General features: G+C 53.9%; 1 protein-coding gene across 3 annotated transcripts; it reads left to right on the forward strand.

The window, feature by feature from the left end:
* Positions 1–1,589: 1,589 nt before the first annotated feature.
* On the forward strand, positions 1,590–24,810 carry TIE1 (tyrosine kinase with immunoglobulin like and EGF like domains 1). Of its 3 annotated transcripts, XM_030942257.1 has the most exons (24): positions 1,590–1,651; positions 2,811–2,967; positions 6,660–6,974; positions 7,042–7,152; positions 8,649–8,804; positions 8,957–9,088; positions 9,247–9,387; positions 9,611–9,739; positions 10,692–10,837; positions 11,088–11,232; positions 13,369–13,527; positions 13,692–13,829; positions 14,003–14,299; positions 14,830–15,120; positions 15,478–15,668; positions 18,908–19,118; positions 19,272–19,382; positions 19,588–19,778; positions 20,966–21,079; positions 21,190–21,260; positions 22,974–23,014; positions 23,100–23,196; positions 23,320–23,419; positions 24,353–24,810. In XM_030942257.1, exons 2-24 carry the CDS (start codon positions 2,910–2,912, stop codon positions 24,422–24,424), a joined length of 3,417 nt encoding a protein of 1,138 aa, XP_030798117.1. In that variant the 5' UTR covers positions 1,590–1,651; positions 2,811–2,909; the 3' UTR covers positions 24,425–24,810. The 3 variants fall into 3 exon arrangements, with proteins under 3 accessions (XP_030798117.1, XP_030798118.1, XP_010370173.1); XM_030942258.1 differs by lacking the exon at positions 9,611–9,739; XM_010371871.2 differs by lacking the exon at positions 1,590–1,651 and having other exon boundaries at positions 2,807–2,967.
* Positions 24,811–24,927: the final 117 nt, after the last annotated feature.

The raw sequence follows: 24,927 nt of genomic DNA on the forward strand, positions 1-24,927 counted from the left end.
GTTAGCCAGGATGGTCTCGATCTCCTGACCTCGTGATCCGCCTGCCTTGGCCTCCCAAAGTGCTGGGATTACAGGCGTGAGCCACCGCCCCTGGCCTTGTTCATGAATTTGACAGATATTCCCAAGTTGCCCTCCATCAGAGTTACATCAACATGCCTATATAGCACATGCCTATTTCCCCATGACCTTGTCAAGAATGTGTGTTATAAAACTCCCAGACTTCTGCCAAACTGATAGGTGAGAATGGTAGTGAGGAAGAGTTTTGTTTATTTTTATTTTTATTTTTATTTTTGAGATGGAGTCTAGCTCTGTCACCCAGGCTGGAATGCAGTGGCACGATCTCGGTTCCACTGCAACCTCCACCTCTCGGGTTCAGGCGATTCTCCTACCTCAGCCTCCTGAGTAGCTGGGATTACAGGCACGCTCCACCACGCCTGGCTAATTTTTGTATTTTTGGTAGAGACGGGGTTTCACCATGTTGGCCAGGCTGGTCTCGAACTCCTGGCCTCAAGTGATCTGCCTGCCTCGGCCTCCCAAAGTGCTGGGATTACAGGTGTTAGCCACTGCGCCTGGCTGTTAAAAAATAAATTACCTTGAGTTGGCCGGGGACCTTGAGTTTAACTCTATTATTATCAGTTGAGTTTGTTTTGGGTTTAGAGGTTAACCCTCCAATGTGTAGAACTTCATATTTGCATTATTTTTAGCCTATAATTTTCCAGTGACTGAGACTTCAAGATGTGCATTATGGCTTAAGTCTTCTTATACATCTGCAACAGCAGATGTATACACAACCCACTCAAAATTTGTTTGTGCAGTAATATTTCACTTGGGACATATTGTTTGTAAATTGATGCTATTTAAATTACTTGCAGCATAATCTCAACACATGTAAAAATACTTTTACACTTGTAGGGTATTGTTTTATAATACAAATTCTTGTGTACAAACTCCATTAACATTTTATTTATGTACAGATCATTATTACCAGTTTTTGTTTCCCAGTTGAGAGTGGGGAGGGCAGATGGGCTCGGAGTCTTTACATGTGCCAGGATCGTGCAGTCTCAAACGTTTCCATTCAAAGCAAATACCTGTGCCAATATCTGTGTCACTTCCAAGAAGAATGAATGCTGCCTAAGTGCTCTCCATACATTTGCAAAATGACATCAGGCCCCCCAGGTCTTCCAAGAACCGGAGGAAAAGTTCCTTTTGTTTCACAAAAGTGAATCCTGTCACACAAACAGTCCCAGCACTTTCCAGCTCCTTTTTCTTTCCAGATTCAAAGGTCTGGCACCAGGATGAGCTGAAGTCTAAGGCATCCACCACTCTCCCCCTGCTCCTACTCCCATCCCACCCAAAGCCTTGTCCAGAGAAAGCTCTTCCCAGCCTGAGGCCCAGGAATGGGAGTCTCTGTGGGCCACACATTGGTGGGGAGGTCTTTCCTGATCCTTTCCCATGCTACTCCAGGAGTCAAAACCTCTCCTGGGACTTTTCAGGGAGCTTCAGAAGAACACTGGGGCTAAATTAGCTCAACGAAGCTGCAGGGACCCAGCCTCCTGAGGAAAGTGGACGTGAGCCTGGTGCACCCAGAGGAGAATGAAGCCTTCACCGAAAACAGACTCTGAGAAGATGTCCCAGGCCTAAGTCACCTAAGGTTTGTACTTCCAGACCTAAGTCACCAGGTCTCATCCATCCCAATCATTCCATTCCGGGTCAGAGGGGTCATCGATTCAACCAGCGAGGCTGCCCATCCGACGGTTGCTCCCTCTGCTCCCTGGAAGGGCCTCTTCGTGGGCATTCCGTACCTATAGGTCTTGTTCTGTTCCGGGAACTGCCAGTGGTGGCAAGAGGTGGAGCAACGGGTGCCAGGGCAGGGAGAGGTGAGTCTGGGAGGGAAGCAGAGGCAAGATCCATGGGGCTTTAGAGACTTTGCCAAGGCAGTGGGACTGCTCCCAGGTTTTGTCAGCCGTCAAGAGTGAGTGCACCTCCCTGGGCAGACTTCTGCTGCCCCAGTGCCCAGGGATAGACATGGGTTTGCTGCAAAATGAATGACACCTGGCAGACAATAAGCTGAAGCTTTCATTAGCAGCTTAAGCTGAGGACTATCTAGGCAACCGACACGCCCTGTGTGTTCCCCTGAGTCTGCTTAATGTGTGTCCTTGTGAAGCGACTGACACCAAGAAAGCAAGGACTAAGTCAGAAGTTCAAGTCCCAGCCCTGTCACAGCGTCAGGGTGCCCTCGAGCACAGCAAGCCTCAGTTTTCCCATTTGTAAAATGAGAGAGGTACACAAGGTAGACTCGAAGGCTCTTTGTTGCCTGAGCCCTGTGTTCCTTTGAGTGTACGTGTTCTCAGGCCCACAAAGGTCCTTTGTGTTTCCTACGTGAACTGCTCTCTAGCAAACCCAGGTAACCACCTGTGTCCTGGGGCACATACATGAGGACTCGCGTGGGCCGTATTGTGTGTTTGCGCTAGGGGGAGGGGAGACCCCAGAACGCTGTCCCCTACCCCACCCCCTTCCTCAATAGGCGGAAGCCACTGGCTTCCTCCCTTTCCTGCCTCCTGCCTCCTTTGTGCCAGCAAGACTGAGGGTTGGAGGGAGGCAGGGGTTGGGAAAAATCAGTCCAACTGTCCCCAGGTCTGCCCTTACCATAACCTTCCCCCCACCTCAAGTGACTCCTTCCAGGCCACACCCATCCCCAGCCTTATGGGGGCCAGACTGGGGGCCTAGAGGCTCAAAGGCAGAATAAGTCCTCCACCCCCTCCCCTGCCACCCCTCCCACCCAAGCCATCTCATTTCCTCTTCCTCCCCAGCACCGACCCACACTGACCAGCACAGGCCGAGCAGTCAGGCCCACAGCATCTGACCCCAGGCCCAGCTCATTCTGGCTGGCCTGGGTCGGCCTCTGGAGTATGGTCTGGCGGGTGCCCCCTTTCTTGCTCTCCATCCTCTTCTTGGCTTCTTATGTGGGTAAGTCTCCCCTGAGTCCCTCACCCCATTTCTAGGCCCTGAGGCCCTGATTTCCACCCAAGAAACCCTATTTTATTGTAGAGACAGAAAGTAGGATGGTGGTTGCCATGGGCGGCAGGGAGGAAGAAATGGGGAGTTTTGTTTAAAGGGTACAGAGTTTTTATAAGATTTTTACTCGGTTTTACAAGATTAAAAGAGTTATAAAGATGGGGCCGGGTGCGGTGGCTCATACCTGTAATCCCAGCACTTCAGGTGGCCGAGATGGGAGGATCACTTGAGGCCAGGAGTTCAAGATCAGACTGGTCAACATAGTGAAACCCCATCTCCATTTTGTTTAAACTTTTTTTCTTTTTCAAAAAAAAAAGGATGGATGGTGGCGATGGTGGGACAACATTAGGAATGTATTTAATCACATTGGGTTATATGCTGCTTACAAATGGTTAAGATGGTAAAATTTGCCAGGAGTGGTAGCTCATGCCTGTAATCCCAGCACTTTGGGAGGCCTAACAGGCGGATCACAGGGTCAGGAGATTGAGACCAGCCTGGCAAACATGGTGAAACCCCATCTCTACTAAAAATACAAAAATTAACCGGGTGTGGTAGCAGGTGCCTGTAATCCCAGCTACTCAGGAGGCTGAGGGAGGAGAATTGCTTGAATCTGGGACGCGGAGGTTGCAGTAAGCCGAGATGGTGCCATTGCACTCCAGCCTGGGTGATAAAGCGAGACTCATCTAAAAAAAAAAGATAGTAAAATGTATATTATATGTATTTCACCACAATAAAAACTTTGGAAAACAAACTCTATCATCACTGCCATCATTTTGATCCACTAGAAAGTGAGATCAAGGCCAGGAAAACCCAGGCAAGTGCCAGAAATCACTGCAACCTGAGATCAGGGGAGGAGTGAGGAGTAGCTGCTGACTGTGTTGGATCTGAGGATCTGTGGGGGGCCATTTTCAGGGGGTGTTTCTAGGATCATTGTGTTGGATTCATTCAATTATTCACTGGACAAACATTTATTGCACACCAACAATATTCCAGGAGTTGTGCTAAGTGCTGGGCCATTAGTTGAGAGGCTGGCAACCCCCAACTCTGTACAATGAGATTAAATGATGCCAGCGTCCTATGGTTGTTATGGGGTTTAAATGAGAAAATGATGCAGAGCAGTTGGCATAGTGCCCTGCGCTTGCTAAGGATTTCTGAATAAGTAGCAGCTGATTCCTTCAGTCTGCTGGTCAGAGGATTAGCACACAGAGGCTGCCTTTGAGTGGTTCATGGTCTGGTGCAGAACATAGAACAGGGGGAGAGGGCTAAACAGGGACAGACACAGGAGCTCTAGAGGAGCACTGAGGAGGAGTCAGCTTACACTGCCTCGGGTAGGAGACAAAAAGGGAGTCAGGGAAGATTTCACTAAGAGGGGTGGTCTTCATTCCAGGCAGCCAGAACATAAAAAATGCAAGTCTCATAGGCATGGAGGTGCATAGGAGAGAAGGCGCCTGTTAGGAATACAACAGGAGGGACAGTGTGGGAGCAGCATGGGGGGCTCAGGAGCATGGACATTATCCTGAGGGCAACAGGGAGCCATGGGAGGTCGTAGGCAAGAAAGTCACAAGGTCAGATTTGGTGTTAGATCACTGTGGAGGATGAGTTGCAGAAGGAGGGGCTGTGGCTGTTGGGATGGTCCAGGTGAGTAAGGAGGGCTGAACAAAGGCAGGCTGGGGGTGTGGGATGAAGAAGCGTTCAGGAAACAATGTGCAGAATTCTGTGACTGAGGGGGCAGCCAGCACAGTGCTCAGAGGTGTGGACTTTAGAATCAGACAACCTGGCCCTGCCGCTTACTAATTGTATGACCTTGGGCAAGTTACTTAACTTCTCTGAGCCTCCCTTTCCTGGCTATAAAACAGGGATAATAACATCCACCTCCCAGGATAGCTGGGATGGTAAAATGAGACAACATCAGTAAAGTGCCTGGTGCATAACTGGCAGCCAATAAACATTCATTCTCATGACAATGGGAGTAGAGATGACTCCATAGTTTGTGTCTCAGGTGGCAGGTGCTGACCAGTGAGTCAGGGAGCACTGGAGAGGAGCAGGTTTGGGAAAAGCTGATGGAAATGCAGGTCCAAGCTGAAAGACGGTTCCCAAGTTATTGACTCAGAGGTGATGGTTAAAACTAGGGGAGTGGGCGAGCTTGCTCAAAGAAGCCAGTAGAATAATTACCATGATCCTCCTCTATAAATGAAAGAATATCCACTTCACTGGTTGTGAGGATCCAGTGGAAAATGGGGGTTTGGTATGTGCTGGGCGGTCAGTAAATGCCAGCTTCATTTGCTCATGGTAGCCTTTCAAACACTGATAACCTAGGTGGCCTTTAAACTAATTAACTGCTTGACAGTCAGCTAGCAGAGACAGAGAAGGAGGGGCTGGTGGAGGGGTGCTGGGTCCTGGAGCTGAGGCAGGCTTGCAGGCTCTCCACCGTCCAACCTGGACTCTGACTCCACCTGGTCTCTCCTGCCTCAGTCTCACATTTTGTACTCCAGTCACACAAACCTGGAGCCTTCAACTGCCATAATATTGCCACTGCAGGCCTTTGCCCAGGCTGTTCCCTCTGTCTAGGATGCCCTCTCCCTGCCCCTGACTTCTCTCCCTCCCCATTGTCCTCACACCAATGTGTCCTGCTCCAATTTTACTTCCCAGGAAACATCTCTTCATCTCCCTGCGCTCCCCCAGGCTGGATCAGGGGCCCCTTCTCTGTGCTCAAAAGCACGGCGCCCTACATTTGGCAGCTATGTCCATGCCTGTTCCTCCAAGTAGGGCGTGAGCTCTTTGGAAGGCAAAGGCCAAGACCCACCTCCTGTCTGAGTCTGCTGGGCTCCAGGCCTGCCCTGGGGCTGCCCTCCTTGGCTCTGCGCCCTGCCCCAAGCTTAGCTCCATTTCTTTTTGTTTTTCTTTTTCTGGAGAATGGGGTCTTGCTATGTCGCCCAGGCTGATCTCAAACTCCTGTGCTCAAGGGATCCTCCCGCCTCTGCCTCCTTAAGTGCTGGGATTCCAGGCGTGAGCCACCGCACCCAGCCCTAGCTCCATTTCTGCGCCACAACCTTCTGGCTGCAAGACTCAGTCTCTCCCATCTCAAATCCCAGCCCAGCAGACATTTCTAGATCTCCATAGTGACAGAGAGGGGGACCCATGGGACACTTCTGTTCTGGCTGGCTCTCCTGGCCTGCACTCTCCTGGTGGGGGCAGGGAGAAGTGGCTCATAGCGACCTTTGCAGGGCTGTTTTAGAGACGAGTGGGGAAACAGGACTGATAGAAAATAAAGTGAGGAAACGGTGACAGGGAGCATAGATCATTCTTTCCGAAAGCTGGGGCGAAAGGGAAGCCATCTGGCAGGAGAAGGGAGGGGACGCGGCCAGAGGAGGATTCGTGGTTTTTTGTTCTTTTAGAATGAAGAGACTTGAGGGAAAGAGGCCAGTGCGCATGGAAGGGGAAAGCAGAGGGGGATGGGCATGCCTGATTAAACTGAGGTGCCTCTGGGGTCTGAAGAACCGGGCAGGAGAAGGAAGAAGGGTGAAGGTTGGAGGCCCTCTTCTGAGTGGACAGTGGTTCAGTAAGACCAGAGGACTGAGGCTGGGGGTTCTGGGGCACTAGGGTTGGCTGGGACTACAATAGGGTCACTGGTGTCCTGGCCCCAGGAGCGGCGGTGGACCTGACGCTGCTGGCCAACCTGCGGCTCACGGACCCCCAGCGCTTCTTCCTGACCTGCGTGTCTGGGGAGGCCGGGGCTGGGAGGGGCTCCGACGCCTGGGGCCAGCCCCTGCTGCTGGAGAAGGACGACCGCATCGTGCGCACCCCGCCCGGGCAGCCCCTGCGCCTGGCACGCAACGGTTCGCACCAGGTCACGCTTCGCGGCTTCTCAAAGCCCTCGGACCTTGTGGGTGTCTTCTCCTGCGTGGGCGGCGCCGGGACACGGCGCACGCGCGTCATCTACGTGCACAACAGCCCTGGAGGTGAGTCTGGCAGGCGAGGGGATGGCGCGGGGGAAACCAGGCCGCTGACCTACCTTCCATCCCACAGCCCACCTGCTTCCAGACAAGGTCACACACACTGTGAACAAAGGCGACACCGCTGTACTTTCTGCACGTGTGCACAAGGAGAAGCAGACAGATGTGATCTGGAAGAGCAACGGTGAGAGGGGCATTTGAACTGGTGGGGTAGGTAGACCCATCGTTTGAGGGCTTAACACTTTCATCGCCCGTGGAACCCTCAGCTTTGGTCCCTGACACACCCGACCTCGAGGGCCCCTCCTCTGTGGTGGACTAGGTCCCATGGGATGCACCTGCACCTATCTTATCTGTAGTTCTGAGCTGCCCTCCTACTGTACACACAGGGCCAGGAGCCTGTGGTCAGCTGCCCCTTCCCTCTTAGCCCCAAATGAGCATGATATTAAACCCTCATCTTTGACTCTCCCCTGGGAGTTAGCAGGTGCTGTCACATAGTCCACCTGGCAGACAGCAGCAGTCCCCCTGAGGAAGAAAAGAACTGGTAACATCATGCCCAACACAGGCAGGGCAGAGGCTAGCCTCTCCCAAAGATCTGTCCAGCCCAGATCCTTGATACCCAAGACAGCCTGATGCTGAGGCCTGGGTAGATCCCTGGGATCTCAGTCCCAGGCCTGTCCTCCATCCTGACCCTTTGGTCACCCCATAGGAGGAAACTGTTTTCCTATGTGGCCCCAAGATTCCTGCCTCAGTCCTCAGGTTCACAACCCCTTGGGTGACTCTTGAATCCCTGGGCTCCTGAGAAAGACCCTTTCCTCTGGCCATGGGGGCTGCCTCCTGAGCTCTGGACTCCCTGAACTGACAGGAGATGTGAAGAGGCACAGGCAGACCTGGGTCTCTAGGCTGTCTGTTCAGCCTTGAGCAAAGAGGCAAGAAACGGGTGGGGCTGGGACTGGGGCACTCTTCTAAGAGGGACAGGCTCACGGGAGAGACCCCAGAGTAAGTGGCACTTGAATCGTGCTCAGAGGAGAAATGGGAAGACAAAGAAGGCAGAAAGGCAAGGAAGGGCATTCCAGGAGGAGGGACTGAGAAGACCAGGGGGGTCTGAAACACAAGGGTGTTTCTGGAAGATAAACAATCCATTCGGGAATTCAGAAATGTTCGGAGTCAAGAAGTGTGTGAAGAGGAATGGGGCTGGATGGCTTGGCCATGGCCAAACTGGTGAAAATGATGTCTAAGGAGCTGAATTTTTGTCCTGAGGTCACTGTAGAACCAGGAGAGTTTCAGCGGAGGAGTTAAAGAGGAGTCTGTTGTAAAAAATCACCCTGGCTGCTGGGTGGAGGAGGGACAAGAAGGGGTGACACTAGAGGCAGAGGAGCCTGCTTGCGAGGCCCTGGAGGCTAGGACCAGGGCAGTGGCAGTGGGTGTGGGGAGAAGCGGACTGGGTTAGGGGATGAGGAGGAGGTGGACTGAGCAGGACTTGGTGATTTACTGGGTGGTTGATGGAGCATGAAGAAGAGGGCGCTTCTGAGCTTTGTGGCATGGGCGTCGGCTCTCATGGTGCTGGCCCCAGGTCTCATCATGCATGGGGCCCACTGGTGTGACCTGTACAGAGGCGGACAGAGAGAGGTAACACAACCCTCATGGAGTGCTGAGGCCCCTGACCCATTCATGCTCCCCCAGGATCCTACTGCTACACTCTGGACTGGCATGAAGCCCAGGATGGGCGGTTCCTGCTGCAGCTCCCAAATGTGCAGCCACCATCAAGCGGCATCTACAGTGCCACTTACCTGGAAGCCAGCCCCCTGGGCAGCGCCTTCTTTCGGCTCATCGTGCGGGGTCAGAGGCAGAGGCCAGAGGTTGTGGGTAGGGTGGGAGGCTGAGAGCCCTATGGGTACCTCCTGTGGGTCCCCTGAAGCCCCTGGATCTCCAGTCCTCAGCAGCAGTGGTCAGGTGGGTGGGGGTCTGCTGCTGAAGACACCTTCCTCCAGGTTGTGGGGCTGGGCGCTGGGGGCCAGGCTGTACCAAAGAGTGCCCAGGCTGCCTACATGGAGGTGTCTGCCACGACCATGACGGTGAATGTGTATGCCCCCCTGGCTTCACTGGCACCCGCTGCGAACAGGGTAAGGAGGAGGGGCGCTAGGACCCAGGCAGGAGAGGATCCCTTACTGGGAGGAGACCCTAGAACCATGTGGGTGGAGCTTGGAGGGTGAGGGCAACAGGCAGGTCCTGGGCCCAGGGACCCATAAAGGCCCATACGCCCCACACACTCTTTTTCTAGCCTGCAGAGAGGGCCGTTTCGGGCAGAGCTGCCAGGAGCAGTGCCCAGGCATATCAGGCTGCCGGGGCCTCACCTTCTGCCTCCCAGACCCCTATGGCTGCTCTTGTGGATCTGGCTGGAGGGGAAGCCAGTGCCAGGAAGGTATGCTTAACCCACCCTCATGGTCCCTGACCAAGACAGCTGGCCACAAGCTTGACCTGGACCCTTCACTCTGCCTCTGACTTACACAGCAAGCCCCCCTGCTCACTTGACCAGTCCTTCTACCCTCAGCCTGTTGTATAACCTGTGCCCCATCTGTGCCCTCATCTGTGCCCTAATTGCCCCCTGTCCCGTGCCCCTCTAATCATACCTCCTCTATTCCCAGCCTGTACCCCTGGTCATTTTGGGGCTGATTGCCGACTCCAGTGCCAATGTCAGAACGGTGGCACTTGTGACCGGTTCAGTGGCTGTGTCTGCCCCTCTGGGTGGCATGGAGTGCACTGTGAGAAGTCAGGTATAAGCACTATTACCTTTGAGACTCCCCCAAGATAAGTCGGCCTTTACCAAACACTTCTCCCTGGTGGAAGAGACTGGTCCCTCCTTTCCCTGAAAGGGTCCAAGTCCTGCCCTCAGGGAGCTTAGAGTCTGGTGGGCAGGGAGCTCTGGCAGGGAGTCAGTCTGGTAGGGAGTCAGTCCAGCAGGGAGCTCACTGCCAGCCAGCCATACCAGAAAGGGCAGCAGCCCAGAGAATGTGGGAGCCCAGAGGATGCCCCTGGGCAGACTGAGCAGGTCAGGGAAGGGTCTGGAAGCAGGTGTGATCTGAGATTGGATATGAAAGACAAGAGAGAGATATCTGAGAAAAGAACAAGAGCAAAGACCCAGGGACTGGGGACTCAGGCTTGGGTGCCGGGACAGTGGAGTAGGGGACCCAGGGATTGGGGACTCAGGCTTGGGTGCCGGGACAGTGGAGTGGGGGATTGGGGAAATGGTCAGAAGAGGTCAAATCGTGGGGCCTTTGAATGAAGGCCAAAGAGTTTGCACTTCATATGATGGGGCAAGAGGGAATTGTTAAAGAGGAACAAAGGGGTCAGATCTGTGTTGGAGAAAGGACCCCTAGCTGTTGGCCGGGGAGCGGGAGTAGGAGACCCTGGAGGAGTCTGTACCTGGAGACCAGAAATGATGAGGCCTGAGCTAGTGTGCTGGCCGGGAGGATGGTGAGGGGCCTGCTGGCGGGTATTAGAGGGTATCAGGAAGTGGGGAGGTAGTTAGGAAGTAGACTTTGCCGCTGATGGGATGTGGGGCTGGGACGCTGGAGGAGTCATGCAGGCCTTTGCTGGTTTTTCAGGCTGGAGGGACTGGGTAGATGGCGGTGCTTCCACTGAGAAAGAGAACATGGATGAGGGGCGCTTTGGTGGTCACGTGTCTGCCCCTGTGGAAGCTCCAGGATGAGTGTCCTCTCTCCCCAGACCGGATCCCCCAAATCCTCAACATGGCCTCAGAACTGGAGTTCAACTTAGAGACGATGCCCCGGATCAACTGTGCAGCTGCAGGGAACCCCTTCCCAGTGCGGGGCAGCATAGAGCTACGCAAGCCAGATGGCACTGTGCTCCTGGTCAGCCCCAGTCACCCAACCCACCAGTCCCACAAGCCGCCTGCTTCACAGCTGATCCCTAAACCCCTAGTCCCTCAGAACTTTCTATAGGGCCCACCCATTGGCCTGACCACTGCTCAGATGAGGTCAGGCTGATTGGTGAGGGGCTGCCACTGGGCCTCTGTCCTGCCATCAGTCCAGATGGACACCTGGGTGCCTGCCACAGGGGTGCTCATTCCCTGTGACCTGTCCCCTCCCCCATCTCTTTTAGTCCACCAAGGCCATTGTGGAGCCAGATAAGACCACAGCTGAGTTCGAGGTGCCACGCTTGGTTCTTGCGGACAGTGGGTTCTGGGAGTGCCGTGTGTCCACATCTGGCGGCCAAGACAGCCGGCGCTTCAAGGTCAATGTGAAAGGTCAGTGATGTCCTAGGTCCACAGGGGATGGACGGTGACCACAGTAGGCTCTAGCTGATGCTGCTCAGGCTGGAGGTCCTAGCAGGAAGGACAAGGACATCTAAGGTCATAGCCTAGCGCCAGGCAAAAAGGGGTTGTGGTCAACCAGAGGTCCGGACTGGGCAGTGTCAAGGCTGGAGTACAGCTTAGACCCATCTGGAAAGGACATCCTGTGCCCCAGAAACTGGGGACACTCTCCAGCCCCGCCCTTCCTCCTGCCCAGCCATGCTGTCCCCCACCAACCACCACACACACACATGTGTACCTTTAACTCTGCTCAGGGATGCTGCCCCCCATCTCTGAGTCACCCCACAGACACTCAGTGCTAGCCCAGGGGGAGTACATGGGGCTGTGGAGCTCAGAGGGTGACCAGCTTGGCTTCCTAGAAGTGGTGCATGCCTAGGAATCTGCCAGGTAAATAAGGAGGGACTTCCCAGTGCCCAAGATTACTCAGACCAGAGCACCCCCCACCCCCAGTCCCTTCACCTTCTCCAGCTTCTCCAGCACCTTAAGCCTTAACCGTTCGCACCCCGGCCACCCCCGACCCTGCTGTCCCTCTCCTCCTGCCTCCTGTTACCCCATGTAAGCCCCCTCTCTCGCCTTCTGCTTTCTCATTGCCACACTCTGCCTCCCAGGTCCTCGCCATCTCCCCATCCTGTGACTGTGCATCCCTCTCTGCCATCATGCCCCACCTTCCGCCTTTCTCTTCTCACTCTGCCCAGGCTTAGGAGCCAGACAACCTGGGCTTGAATCCTCTCTCCACAAATTCCTTGCCCCATCACCTTAAGCAAAGTACTTAACCTCTCTTACTCTGTTTCTCTCTCTGTGAAGTGGGGATAGTTAGCACTTGATGGGGTTGTTAGGAAGATTAAATTAGATGATGCATTTAAGCATTTAGCACAGTGCCCAATACAGAGTGTGTGCTCAATATATGTTGATAATTATTGTTCTTATTATTTAAAATGTCACCTAGTCCCTAGATTTTGATTGTTCTCTAGCAGCTCTCACATATGATCTGCAGCCGGGACCCTCTTCTGACGCCAGATCATTTAGCGGGGCCTCCATGAAGTGGGGCATCTTCTCTAGAAGTCTGGTTTTGAAGTTAGTGTGGAAAGTAGCTGCTGTATGATTCAGAGGCCCATTTTATATCCAGCCACTTCCTGGACATCTAATCCCCTGCATGAGCCAAAGGCACCAAGGGCTTCTCCGCACCCAAAATGGACCTTCATCTCCCCCCAAATCAGCACCGCCTCCTGACATGCTTATTGCTGCCTGACACTCCCTCAGCTTACAGTGCTGCATCCTTTTCCTCCCTTGCTCCCTCCCTCTTTCCTTCCTTCCTTTCCTCTCAAAAAGCCAATCTCATAAACATTTGTAAGAGTCAAGGGAACTTGTTAAAAGCACTAATGCAATAATCTAGAGAGAAAAAGTTGAGGCCAGAATAGGAACAGCGATCATGGGGTGAGGAAGTGGGACAGGAACATGAAGGCTGTTTTGGAGTAGAATGGATAGATCTGAGGCGGCCTGTGCAGACAGACCTAGTTGAACACATGGCTGTATCTCCTCCTAGTTGTGTGTCCTTAGGCAAGTTATTCGGTGTCTCTGAGTCTCAGTGTTTTCATAATGCAGGCCAATGAGCCCTGACGGAAAGGTGGCTGTGAGAATTAGAGGTCACGCTATGAAGCATGTGGTGGGGAGCAGGTGCTTCAGTGCCAGTGCCATTTTTTTAAATTAAGAGAGTGATGAATGAAGGCAGGGGCAGAGAGCAGGATGATGCCCAGGTTGTCTCCCTACCCTGGGTTTCAGCCCCTTCTGTCTACCCCTACACTGCATGGGAAGAGTGCACCCCCAAACCATGTCTGGCCATGTCACTTCCTCATCTACTATCTCTTGGGACACCCTCATGCTTTTATTGCTTAATCCTTGTGCCCCAAGCTACCCAGGGGCCCGAACTCTGTCCTCCCTGGGCCCTGGCCACTATGGTCATCTGTTGAACTTGGTGTCCCTCAAGCCCAGAGGGTCCCCAGCTTGAAACAAAGACACAGAAGTGGACTGGATAGGCTGTGTGCCCATGCCTTACCCTGAGTCTCCTGGCAGTGCCCCCCGTGCCCCTGGCTGCACCTCGGCTCCTGACCAAGCAGAGCCGCCAGCTTGTGGTCTCCCCGCTGGTCTCGTTCTCTGGGGATGGACCCATCTCCTCTGTCCGCCTGCACTACCGGCCCCAGGACAGTACCATGGACTGGTCGACCATTGTGGGTGAGTAGGGAGAGAGCTGGGGCAGGACAGGGGTGTTGGGTAATAGTGAAGGGATACGGTGAGCAGGAGAGGGAGGGCAAATGGTGCGAGGGGGCTGAAGGGAGCATGGCAGCTTCTAGAAGAGGTGGGGGCTGAATGATGTGTGCTGTACACCCCACCCCCAGTGGACCCCAGTGAGAACGTGACGTTAATGAACCTGAGGCCAAAGACAGGATACAGTGTTCGTGTGCAGCTGAGCCGGCCAGGGGAAGGAGGAGAGGGGGCCTGGGGGCCTCCCACCCTCATGACCACAGACTGTCCTGGTGAGAGGCCAAGAGTCATCCCTTCCTGTCCCCCCAGCGGTTACTGTCCTGTCCACCCCAGGGACCCCTGCCTTTCCCATTGGAGGTTGTTCTTCCTTGTTCACTGGGGATCACTGTCCTGTCCAGCCCCAAGTACCTACTGGACAGTTCTGACCCCTGACCTTTGGCCCCAGAGCCTTTGTTGCAGCCGTGGCTGGAGGGCTGGCATGTGGAAGGCCCTGACCGGCTGCGAGTGAGCTGGTCCTTGCCCTTGGTGCCCGGGCCACTGGTGGGCGACGGTTTCCTGCTGCGCCTGTGGGACGGGACACGGGGGCAGGAGCGGCGGGAGAACGTCTCATCCCCCCAGGCCCGCACTGCCCTCCTGACGGGACTTATGCCTGGCACTCACTACCAGCTGGATGTGCAGCTCTACCACTGCACCCTCCTGGGCCCAGCCTCGCCCCCTGCACACGTGCTTCTGCCCCCCAGTGGTATGCCCAGGGCACAGGGATAGCTGGGGGTTGGGGGAGGACGTGGGACGCAGGGACATATGAGACCTAGGGGACACAGGAGGCTATAGATTAATGGACATGTAGAGGACACGGGACATGCCTAGGGTATTAGGCAGACGTGACCCCAGCGGGGACATGGGACTTGGGGAAGATCCCCGATACCAGGAGAACACAGATCACCAGAAGCATGTGGGGAGAGCATGGGGAGGTCAGGGTTCATGGCAAGAACCAGGGTCATGGGAGGGCAAGAGACTTGGGGAGCAGGGGGCATGGGCGGATGTGGAGAGGACTTGGGATACAAGTAGTACAAGGAGAAGCAGAAGCTTGAGGGTGAAGGTGGCCTGGGGGAATGGAGAGGAATTCAGGCTGGTGGGGAGGAGGAAGTTGGCAGGGTGGCTCCTGTGCATGGACCCACAGAGCAGGGGCACAGCTAGAGCAGATGTGTCCAGTGCCACAGCTACATAGCCCAGTTCCGTCTGAGCCTTGCCTTCCCGCCCCCATCTCCCCAGGGCCTCCAGCCCCCCGACACCTCCACGCCCAGGCTCTCTCAGACTCTGAGATCCAGCTGACATGGCAGCACCCGGAGGCTCTGCCTGGGCCGATATCCAAGTACGTTGTGGAGGTGCAGGTGGCTGGGGGTGCAGGAGACCCACTGTGGATAGACGTGGACAGGCCTGAGGAGACAAGCACCATCGTCCGTGGCCTCAACGCCAGCACGCGCTACCTCTTCCGCGTGCGGGCCAGCATTCAGGGGCTCGGGGACTGGAGCAACACAGTAGAAGAGTCCACCCTGGGCAACGGTGAGAGGGGAAGGCCCACAGGACCCCTGGGCTCTGAGCAGGGAGAGCTCAGCGTGCTCTCCCTCCACATCACCCCCTGCTGTGGAACTAGGGCATCCCAGGCCCTTCCCAAGAAAGACTCAGCCCCGGTCCGGGGGACTCAGCCTTCCCTTCTCTAGGACATGATCCACTGTCCTAGGGCTGGGAAAATCATGTCGCCCCTCTGACACTCCTCATCCCTTCCTTCATGTGGCCCAAGTGGTTTCCTGACAGTCCTGGCACTGGGATCTGTCACCTCTCCCTTTGTGTAACCCCATGGTGGCCTCTGGGTTCCCTGACCCCGGTGTCCCCACAATCTGCCCCTCTCACTGTGTCCAGGGCTGCAGGCTGAGGGCCCAGTCCAAGAGAGCCGGGCAGCAGAAGAGGGCCTGGATCAGCAGCTGATCCTGGCAGTGGTGGGCTCTGTGTCTGCCACCTGCCTCACCATCCTGGCGGCCCTTTTAACCCTGGTGTGCATCCGCAGAAGCTGCCTGCATCGAAGACGCACCTTCACCTACCAGTCAGGCTCGGTCAGTGACCCGCCCCGCCCCCGGGTGCATGCTCGCAGCCTGTGTGTGCGTTTCTATCTGAGTACACACAAGACCTTGTACACCTTGTGTGTGTGTGCGTGTGTTTGTGTTGCAGGTATAAGATTATACTCAGCAATGTTAAAGGGTACAAAATATAATTTTCTTTATTTCTCTAAAACTGAACTCAGCTCACGAGCCCATTTATATTAGTGGTGAAATATTTAATATTCCCAATTCAAAAGAATTCCGTGATGACCATATTTCATGAGGGACACTCCAGGTTTGGGCTCTGTCAATTGGAGATTTTCCTCTCTCCTCTTTTCCTTCTCCCTAGCGGTTATCTAGGCCTAAATAGCAAAGTGATCAAATGGAAGGACACTTGGGGTTCATGCTGGCCTCTGTCCTTGCAGGCCTTCCTGGACTTGAGAGCCAGCCTCTGTCTGCACACATCTTTGGCTGATGTCCTTAGCTCTACTGTGGTCACCTGCCAGTAGGCCAGTCATGCTGTGATCTCCTCATCCTAACCTCCATTCTTGCAAATCCCAGGGCCTCCTTTCGGAGACTTAAGAAAGGGGCCGGGCGCAGCGGCTCACGCCTGTAATCCCAGCATTTTAGGAGGCTGAGGTGGGCGGATCACCTGAAGTCAGGAGTTCAAGACCAGCCTGACCAACATGGTGAAAACCCGTCTCTACTAAAAATACAAAAATTAGCCAGGCGTGGTGGCACACGCCTGTAATCCCAGCTACTCAGGAGGCTGAGGCAGGAGAATTGCTTGAACCCAGGAGGTGGAGGTTGCAGTGAGCCGAGATGTTGCTACTGCACTCCAGACTGGGCAATAGCGCAAAACCCTGTCTCAAAAATATAAAAAAAGAAAAAGAAAAAGAACTAAAGAACTGTAGGGGCTTCCTTATACCTTATGGAGGGAGGCATATTCTGTGGCCCTCAGACCCACTGTCACAACCCCTTCCCACTTAGACAACTGTTTCTACCACTCTAGAATTGTGCTGGCCTGCAACCTCACCCATTGCTCCTTGAAAGAGGAAGCACAAACCTCCACTCCTCCTGGCTTCCCTGTAATCCTGCCTGAGTTTTCTGTCCTCCTGTGGCCCACATCCTTCCATCCCTCAGGCCCCTGCTTAGAGGTGGGGCGTGGGAGCAGACCCACCATCCCTTCATCCTGTCATTCTTCCTTCTAGCCACCCATCCGCAGGTCCTGTCTCCTCTGAGGGCTTCCTCATTGTCGTCACTTAGGATCTGAACTCTGTCCTTGGCCTTCCAGACCTGGACTCTTAATATTTAGAGCTAAGCTTTGGCATTTCAAATAAAAAATAAAAAAAGAAAGAAAACCCTCTTCTCTCTCCAGGGCTGACCCTTGTGATAGAAAAGCTAGTGTCCCTGCTATGCCTTTAAAAAAGCCATTCAGAGACTGGGCACGGTGGCTCACGCCTGTAATCCCAGCACTTTGGGAGGCCGAGGCGGGTGGATCACGAGGTCAGGAGTTCAAGACCAGCCTGCCCAATTGGTGAAATCCCATCTCTACTAAAACAACAAAAATTAGCCAGGCACAGTGGCAGGCGCCTGTAATCCCAGCTACTAGGGAGGCTGAGGCAGGAGAATCGCTTGAACCCAGATAGCAGAAGTTGCAGTGAGCCGAGATCATGCCACTGCTCTCCAGCCTGGGCGACAGAGTGAGTGAGACTCCATTTCCAAAAAAGAAAATCCGTTCAGAGATTCAATTGGCTTCTTTGTTCCAAGCTGTGTTGGCTCTTCCTCTGAGGTCAGTGCACAGAAAGCCCTCACTGCTGTGGTGGGGGAGGGCAGTGGGCACAGATGTTGACGGTAGGAGGTGGGAAAGCAGTCTTTAACAGACATGGTGTCATAGTATGTATCAAGATATATCCCCCTAGCCTGGGCAACATGGCAAAACCCCATCTCTACAATAAAAGAAAATATGAACATTAGATGAGCGTGGAGGTGTGCACCTGTGGGCTCCCCTACTCGGGAGGCTGAGGTGGGAGGATCGCTTGTGCTCAAAAGCTCGAGGCTGCAATGAGCTGAGATCATGCCATTGTGCTTCCGCCTAGGCAACAGACTGAGACCCTGTCTCAAAACAAACAAAAGGATATATCCCTGGTACAAGTGCCTGCATATGGATAGGAAATGTGTGTGCACAAATGCGTGCGCCCCATGTATGAGTGCACATGTGCATCCCCTGTGAGTGCCCCATGTGTAAATGCATGTGTCCCAGATGCACGTGTCCCTATGCCTGTGCACCTTCAGGCCTGCATGTGTATATGGACCTATACATGCATGCACCAAGAACATCACGTGCATTTGGTATGTGCCATCAGCACCAGTGCTTCATGCAAATCCCTGTGCCGCAGGTCCTCAGCCCTTGCCCATCAAGCTGGGCTTCAGTGCACTTAGGAAGCCCCACCAGAAGGTCTATCTTAACCCTTGTTAAGGGTTAAGTTCTCATATTGGCAGCTTCTTTGGTCCTGTTCACTTATTTCCTTTTCCTGCCATCAGCCCCGCCCAGATGGCCTCCTCCTACACAGTTAGGGAATTGGACATTCCTCTTTGTTATGGTCTTGCTATTTGCAGGTCCTGGCCTGGTTTTAGAGCTATGGAGAGAAGCCAAGTGTGTGGACAGGGTAATCTCTGCCTCTGCTACCGTGGAGAAGAAAACCCCTCTACTGGCTCCCAGCAACTCAGGGCTGAGCATGTAGTAGGTGCTCAGGGAATATACCCTGGCCTACTCCCTAAGGCTGGAATCTTCTCCAGAGCTTCCCTGGTGACCCCTCCAAAAAAAAAAAAAAAAAACCTGGTTGTGGGATTAGCACAGTCATAGGAAGCTCATTCCAATCCTTTTCTGTTTTAAATGTTAGAAATATCCTCCTTCCATTGACCCACATTGTGGCTTCTAGCAACTTTACCCACAAGCCCTGGTTCTGCCTTCTGGAGTCCTGCACACCTGATCCCCCCGCTGCAGCCTCTGCATTTCTCTCCTTGGACATCTGCCCACCCAGCAGCCTACCCGTGGCTCTGTTACCTAAGATTCTGTCTCAGTTATGTCCTCTGTCTGCCTGTCTGTCCCTGGCTGACCACCAGGGTGCCCTCTGTCTGGGTCTCTGCCCACTTGTCTGACACTGAAACCTCCTCGTGTGCCTGTCTGTGCCTCCTTCTGCCCCCTTTAACTCTCGTGTGGACTGTCTACCCTCTTGTCTCATCCTGTGAAGGGCGAGGAGACCATCCTGCAGTTCAGCTCAGGGACTTTGACACTGACCCGGCGGCCAAAACCACAGCCTGAGCCCCTGAGCTACCCAGTGCTGGAGTGGGAGGACATCACCTTTGAGGACCTCATCGGGGAGGGGAACTTCGGCCAGGTCATCCGGGCCATGATCAAGAAGGATGGGCTGAAGATGAATGCAGCCATCAAGATGCTGAAAGGTCCACTGGGGCGACCCCTGGCCCAGCCCCAATGCTCTCCTTTATCCCACAAATCCCAGGCCCCACCTGGCTTCCTCCAGCAATTGACCCCAGCCCTTGCCAGCCCTTTCTCCAGAGTTATTTCTGGCAAAAGCAATACTGGATTGTTTACAGAGTATGCCTCCGAAAATGACCATCGTGACTTTGCGGGAGAACTGGAAGTTCTGTGCAAATTGGGGCATCACCCCAACATCATCAACCTCCTAGGGGCCTGTAAGAACCGAGGTGAGCCCCCAGCTCATCACCTACCCCTTCTTCCAAACCCCCATCCTCAGCCATCACCTCCACCACATGAGTAGCTTGCCAGGGGCTGCTGGCGACCTGTGCATCACCCTTGATCCTCCCTCATCCCTGTCTGTTACCATCGGGTGCCTGCTCCCACCCTAGGTTTCCTGTGTCTAAACCACCACGGTCTCTCTTTGCCTCTCAGGTTACTTGTATATCGCTATCGAATATGCCCCCTACGGGAACCTGCTAGATTTTCTGCGGAAAAGCCGGGTCCTAGAGACTGACCCAGCTTTTGCTCGAGAGCATGGGACAGCCTCTACCCTCAGCTCCCGGCAGCTGCTGCGTTTTGCCAGTGATGCGGCCAATGGCATGCAGTACCTGAGTGAGAAGCAGGTGTGTGTGAGTGGGGGTGGGTGGAGGCCAGAGTGGGAAGCCACTGGGCCGATGTCAGGGGAAGAAGTCAGCCAGCCCTGATTGGATATGGGGATTGAGGTTCCTGGCCCAAGTGGGTGTGTGGGTGCAAGCAGAGCGAGGAGGCAGGGCCAAGGGGCAGGTTTGGAGGAGGTGGGGACTTCCAGTATGGAGGGTGCAGGTGTTGAGTGAGCAGGTCTAGATGCTAGCCTGGAACTCAGGAGAGAGGCCCAGGCTGGAGACAGCATGTGCGTGTGAGCTGTCACCCCACAGGTGGTGCCTAATGGCAATGGACCTGGTGCGATCTGCCGGAGAGAGGGAAGGGCAGAGATCTGAGCCCAAGTCAGCTCAGGCCTGAATGAAAGGACAGGGGGTGACTGTCCAGGGGAATGTAAGACTGAGGGAAGGCATTTTATTCTTTTTTTTTTTTTTTTTTTTGAGACTAAGTCTCATTTTTTTGCCCAGGCTGGAGTGCAGTGGCACGATTTTGGCTCACTACAACCTCTGCCTCCTGGGTTGAAGCAATTCTCCTGCCTCAGTCTCCTGAGTAGCTGGAATTACAGGCATGTACCACCACACTCAGCTAATTTTCTTATTTTTAGTAGAGACGGGGTTTCACCATGCTGGTCAGGCTGGTCTTGAACTCGCGACCTCAAGTGATCCACCCGCCTCAGCCTCCCAAAGTGCTGGGATTACAGGCATGAGCCGTGTCACCTGGCCAGCATTTTAAAGATAGTAAAGTTTTGAGTATGTTTGAAAGCAGAGGGGCAGGGGAAAGGGCCAGAGCAGAGGGAGGGGCGGGTGGAGAGAGGTCTCTGGGGAAGCTGGGGAGAAGAAAGTTTCTCTAAGGGAGAGAAACTGGAACCTAGGGGGTGGGAAGAGGGAGGGGGAGAAGCATAGAAAGAGGAGAAGGTGCAGTATGGCCACCACTGTCTCAGGAAAAGGGATCCAGCCTGAACTTGGCCATGGCCCAGGAAGGAGCGGGTGAGAGCCAACACTGATCTTTCTCAGACATGAGTCAGCTGACGAGATTTCAGCCAGGCGGGGAGGAGAAAGAGTATGGGGTACTGAAGGCAACCAGGGTACCCACAAAGACTGACTCCTTACTGGCCTGACTGTCCTGGGCTCCCTCATCCCCAGTCTCTCCTGACTTCTGACCCTGCCTACAGTTCATCCACAGGGACCTGGCTGCCCGGAATGTGCTGGTCGGAGAGAACCTGGCCTCCAAGATTGCAGACTTCGGCCTTTCTCGAGGAGAGGAGGTTTATGTGAAGAAGACGATGGTGAGTCTCATTCAACCCTCACCCTTCGGGCTTGTGCCTGGCCCTGCCCAACAGGGGCCTCAAACAGGCCCTTCCTCCACACTCAGCCCCTTAAACCCATTCTCTCCTAGGGGCGTCTCCCTGTGCGTTGGATGGCCATTGAGTCCCTGAACTACAGTGTCTATACCACCAAGAGTGATGTGTGAGTGTAGGATGGGAGGGCACAGGAGGGCTTGGCCCCAAGAATAACACAGACCTGACCTAGACACATCACAGAAATGTCATGGGTGGTCTAAGGCATGACCTGGGCTGTGTTCCAGGTGTGACACGGGTGTGTTTTTGGTATAAAGTACCCAGCCAAGGTGGGGCTAGCTGGAAGGAATCTCGGAAGGTGTTTCAGGGATAGGACTGGGGTAAAGGTAGTTTCAGATTATGTTTGTGTAAGTGACAGGGGGATGCCTTGGAAAGGTTTGGGAATGCTGGTGGATGCTTCCTGAGGTAGATGGAGAGGCCACTCAGGAATTGCTGTCATCTTCCTCCCTGAAGGGCAATGTCATGCCCACCTGAGGATCTTACCAGAGCATGACCCCCAAGACTCCCTCTCTGTGCCCCCTCCCCTGCAGACAGCCCTCTTGGCATACTCCTCCTGTCTCTTCAGGGATGTCCATCTTGGTCTGAACCTACCCCTTGCCCCAAGCCCTTTGGCCTTGCCTGCACGGCTCACTGCTTACCACACTGATCACCCCTCTGACCACTACATGCCTACTTCCTACTTCTGCCCCAACACTCCCTAGATTCCCTCCACCTCCTTGAACTCTCTCCCCTGGTCTCAGGCCTGATGCACACTACACAGAAGCTGCTACAAAGTGAGATGCAGTCAAGAGCAAGAGCTTTGGAGTCAGACTGCCTGGGTTTGAACACTTGCTCTGCCACTAACTAGCTGTATGGCCTTGGGCAATCTAGCTAACCTCTCAGTGCCTTAGTGTCTTCATCTGTAAAATGGCAAGAATAATAGAACCTGTATCATAGGGTTGGTGTGAGGGTTAAATGAATTAACATATCTGTTAAATGACCAGTGCCTGGACCACAGTAAGTGCTCAATAAAAATGTTAGCTCGGCTGGCTGTGGTGGCCCGCGTGTGTAATCCCAGCACTATGGGAGGCCAGGCAGGCAAATCACTGGAGACCTGGAGTTTGAGACCAGCCTAGGCAAGATGGCAAGACCCTGTCTTTACTAAAAATACAAAACATCGCCGGGCGTGGTGGCTCACATCTGTAATCCCAGCACTTTGGGAGGCCAAGGCGGGCGGATCACGAAGTCAGGAGATTGAGACCATCCTGGTTAACACAGTGAAACCCCATCTCTACTAAAAATACAAAAAGAAATTAGCCAGGCGTGGTGGCGGGCGCCTGTATTCCCAGCTACTGGGGAGGCTGAGGCAGGAGAATGGTGTGAACCCGGGAGGCAGAGCTTGCAGTGAGCTGAGATCTCGCCACTGCACTCCAACCTGGGCGACAGAGCAAGACTCTGTCTCATAAATAAATAAATAAACAAATAAACAAACAAAACATTAGCTGAGCATGGTGGCATATACCAGCTACAAGGGAGACTGAGGCAGGAGGACCACCTGTTCCTGGGAGGTTGAGGCTGCAGTAAGCCACTGCACTCCAGCCTGGGTGACAGAGTGAGACCCTGTTTCAAGAAAAAAAAATTAGCTCTAATGGTGTTGAGCCCAGGGATGGGGGCAGTATGAAGGAGCTTCACTGGAGCAGAGACAACAGCTGGCCAAGGCCAGATACTTACAGAGTAGACACATACAGGGGGCTGGGAGGTACTGCACATCTTGGGTAGGTAGAAACTAAACTGCTAGGGGCCAGGGCCTAGAAGGTAACTAAGTGCATCCTTCTTATTTCAGCTGGTCCTTTGGGGTCCTTCTATGGGAGATAGTGAGCCTCGGTGAGTTCCTAACCCCCATTGCCCAGAGTGCCCCACCTTACCCCACTGGAGCGCTGGACCAAGAGCACTTTGTCCCCTCCTGCAGGAGGTACACCCTACTGTGGGATGACCTGTGCCGAGCTCTACGAAAAGCTGCCCCAGGGCTACCGCATGGAGCAGCCTCGAAACTGTGACGATGAAGTGTGAGTCACCCCATCCTTGAGCTCCATGACCCTGTTTCTGTGATGAGTGACCTCAGCTTTGATCCCTGTGACCCCATCACCCCAGCTGGCCTGACTCCTCATCTCAGCAATGCCCCCTCGCAGGTACGAGCTGATGCGTCAGTGCTGGCGGGACCGTCCCTATGAGCGACCCCCCTTTGCCCAGATTGCGCTGCAGCTAGGCCGCATGCTGGAAGCCAGGAAGGTGAGGAGACTGGGGCTGAGGTGGCGGGGTGGGCTCACAGAGTGCTCCAGAGTGCCCTCTCAGAGGTGTCATGACCCTGTCCCAACCACACTACCTGCCCAAACTCCCTCACTAGGGGCTGTCACCACGCTAGGCTGGGCCCCAGGATGCAGCCTGCCTTTCCAGCCCTCACTGGGTTAGACACCAGGCCCTTCCAAAACTCTTTCAAGGCCACTGCTTAGCCCCAGCAGCAAATCCCTCCCTTGAGTCCCAAGTCCCAGACTGCTTGCCTGTCCTCTGCTGAGGCCATCAGCCCATTCTCATCTGGGACACCTCTCCCCACCTGCCAGAGCCAGAGCAGAGTGCATGAATGGTCACTAACCAAATGGATGGATGGGTGAATGAGTGATACAGTAACTGCATGAATGAATGAATGGATGGAATTAGTGGATAGATGATACAATAATCGTATAAACATGTAATTCAATAACTGAATCTACTAACCATGTGAATAAGTGAATTATCAAATAAATATAATGAAAAATATATCAAAATTAGTAAATATGAAGAGTTCTTCAAGTAAATGAATGATTAACCATCTTAAGAATGAGGGAATGATCAAATAACCATATAAATGGGTGAGTCATCTAAAATGGCTTTTGAACAGATAAGTTACTTAATGAATGAATGTATAAGCCAAGAATTCACTGAAAGAGTGCATGTAAAAACCGTCCTCTAACAATGGCATTGAGGGCCTCTCACCTGAGGCCCCAGCTGTGGCCTGATGCCTTCACTGCCCTGGGCTGGTAAAGGCCACTCTTGGCCATCGGGCCATCTTGAGTCTCCAGAACAAATCAGCGTCAGTTCAAATGCCCCAACCACATGGAAGTCAAAGAGCTTGCAGCCAGATTCATCCCAATTCCTGGCCCCGACTAAAGCTTGCTCTGCCCCCAGGCCTATGTGAACATGTCGCTGTTTGAGAACTTCACTTACGCGGGCATTGATGCCACAGCTGAGGAGGCCTGAGCTGCCATCCAGCCAGAACCTGGCTCTGCTGGCCGGAGCAAACTCTGCTGTCTAACCTGTGACCGGTCTGACCCTTACAGCCTCTGACTTAAGCTGCCTCAATGAATTTTTTTAACTTAAGGGAGAAAAAAAGGGATCTGGGGATGGGGTGGGCTTAGGGGAACTGGGTCCTCATGCTTTGTAGGTGTCTCATAGCTATCCTGGGCATCCTTCCTTCTAGTTCAGCTGCCCCACAGGTGTGCTTCCCATCCCACTCCTTCCCCAACACAAACCCCCACTCCAGCTCCTCTGCTTAAGCCAGCACTCATACCACTAACATGCCCTGTTCAGCTACTCCCACTCCTGGCCTGTCATTCAGAAAAAAATAAATATTCTAATAAGCTCCATTCAATGTCTACCTTTTACTGCTGGTCAATCTTGGGGTGAGGGGCGTAGTTAAACCCAAGAGACAGAAATTGGTTGGGCGCGGGGGCTCATGCCTGTAATCCCAGCACTTTGGGAGG

This window comes from Rhinopithecus roxellana, chromosome 12, assembly GCF_007565055.1.
Source record: "Rhinopithecus roxellana isolate Shanxi Qingling chromosome 12, ASM756505v1, whole genome shotgun sequence".
NCBI lineage: Eukaryota > Metazoa > Chordata > Mammalia > Primates > Cercopithecidae > Rhinopithecus > Rhinopithecus roxellana.

What these genes read in the sequence shown, in the direction of transcription:
- TIE1 (XM_030942257.1), top strand. Translation starts at nt 2,910, where the DNA reads ATGGTCTGGCGGGTGCCCCCTTTCTTGCTCTCCATCCTCTTCTTGGCT. An exon ending in CATGACCACAGACTGTCCTG is followed by an intron (nt 13,830 to 14,002) that starts GTGAGAGGCCAA and finishes CTTTGGCCCCAG; the next exon opens with AGCCTTTGTTGCAGCCGTGG. An exon ending in TCACCTACCAGTCAGGCTCG is followed by an intron (nt 15,669 to 18,907) that starts GTCAGTGACCCG and finishes CATCCTGTGAAG; the next exon opens with GGCGAGGAGACCATCCTGCA.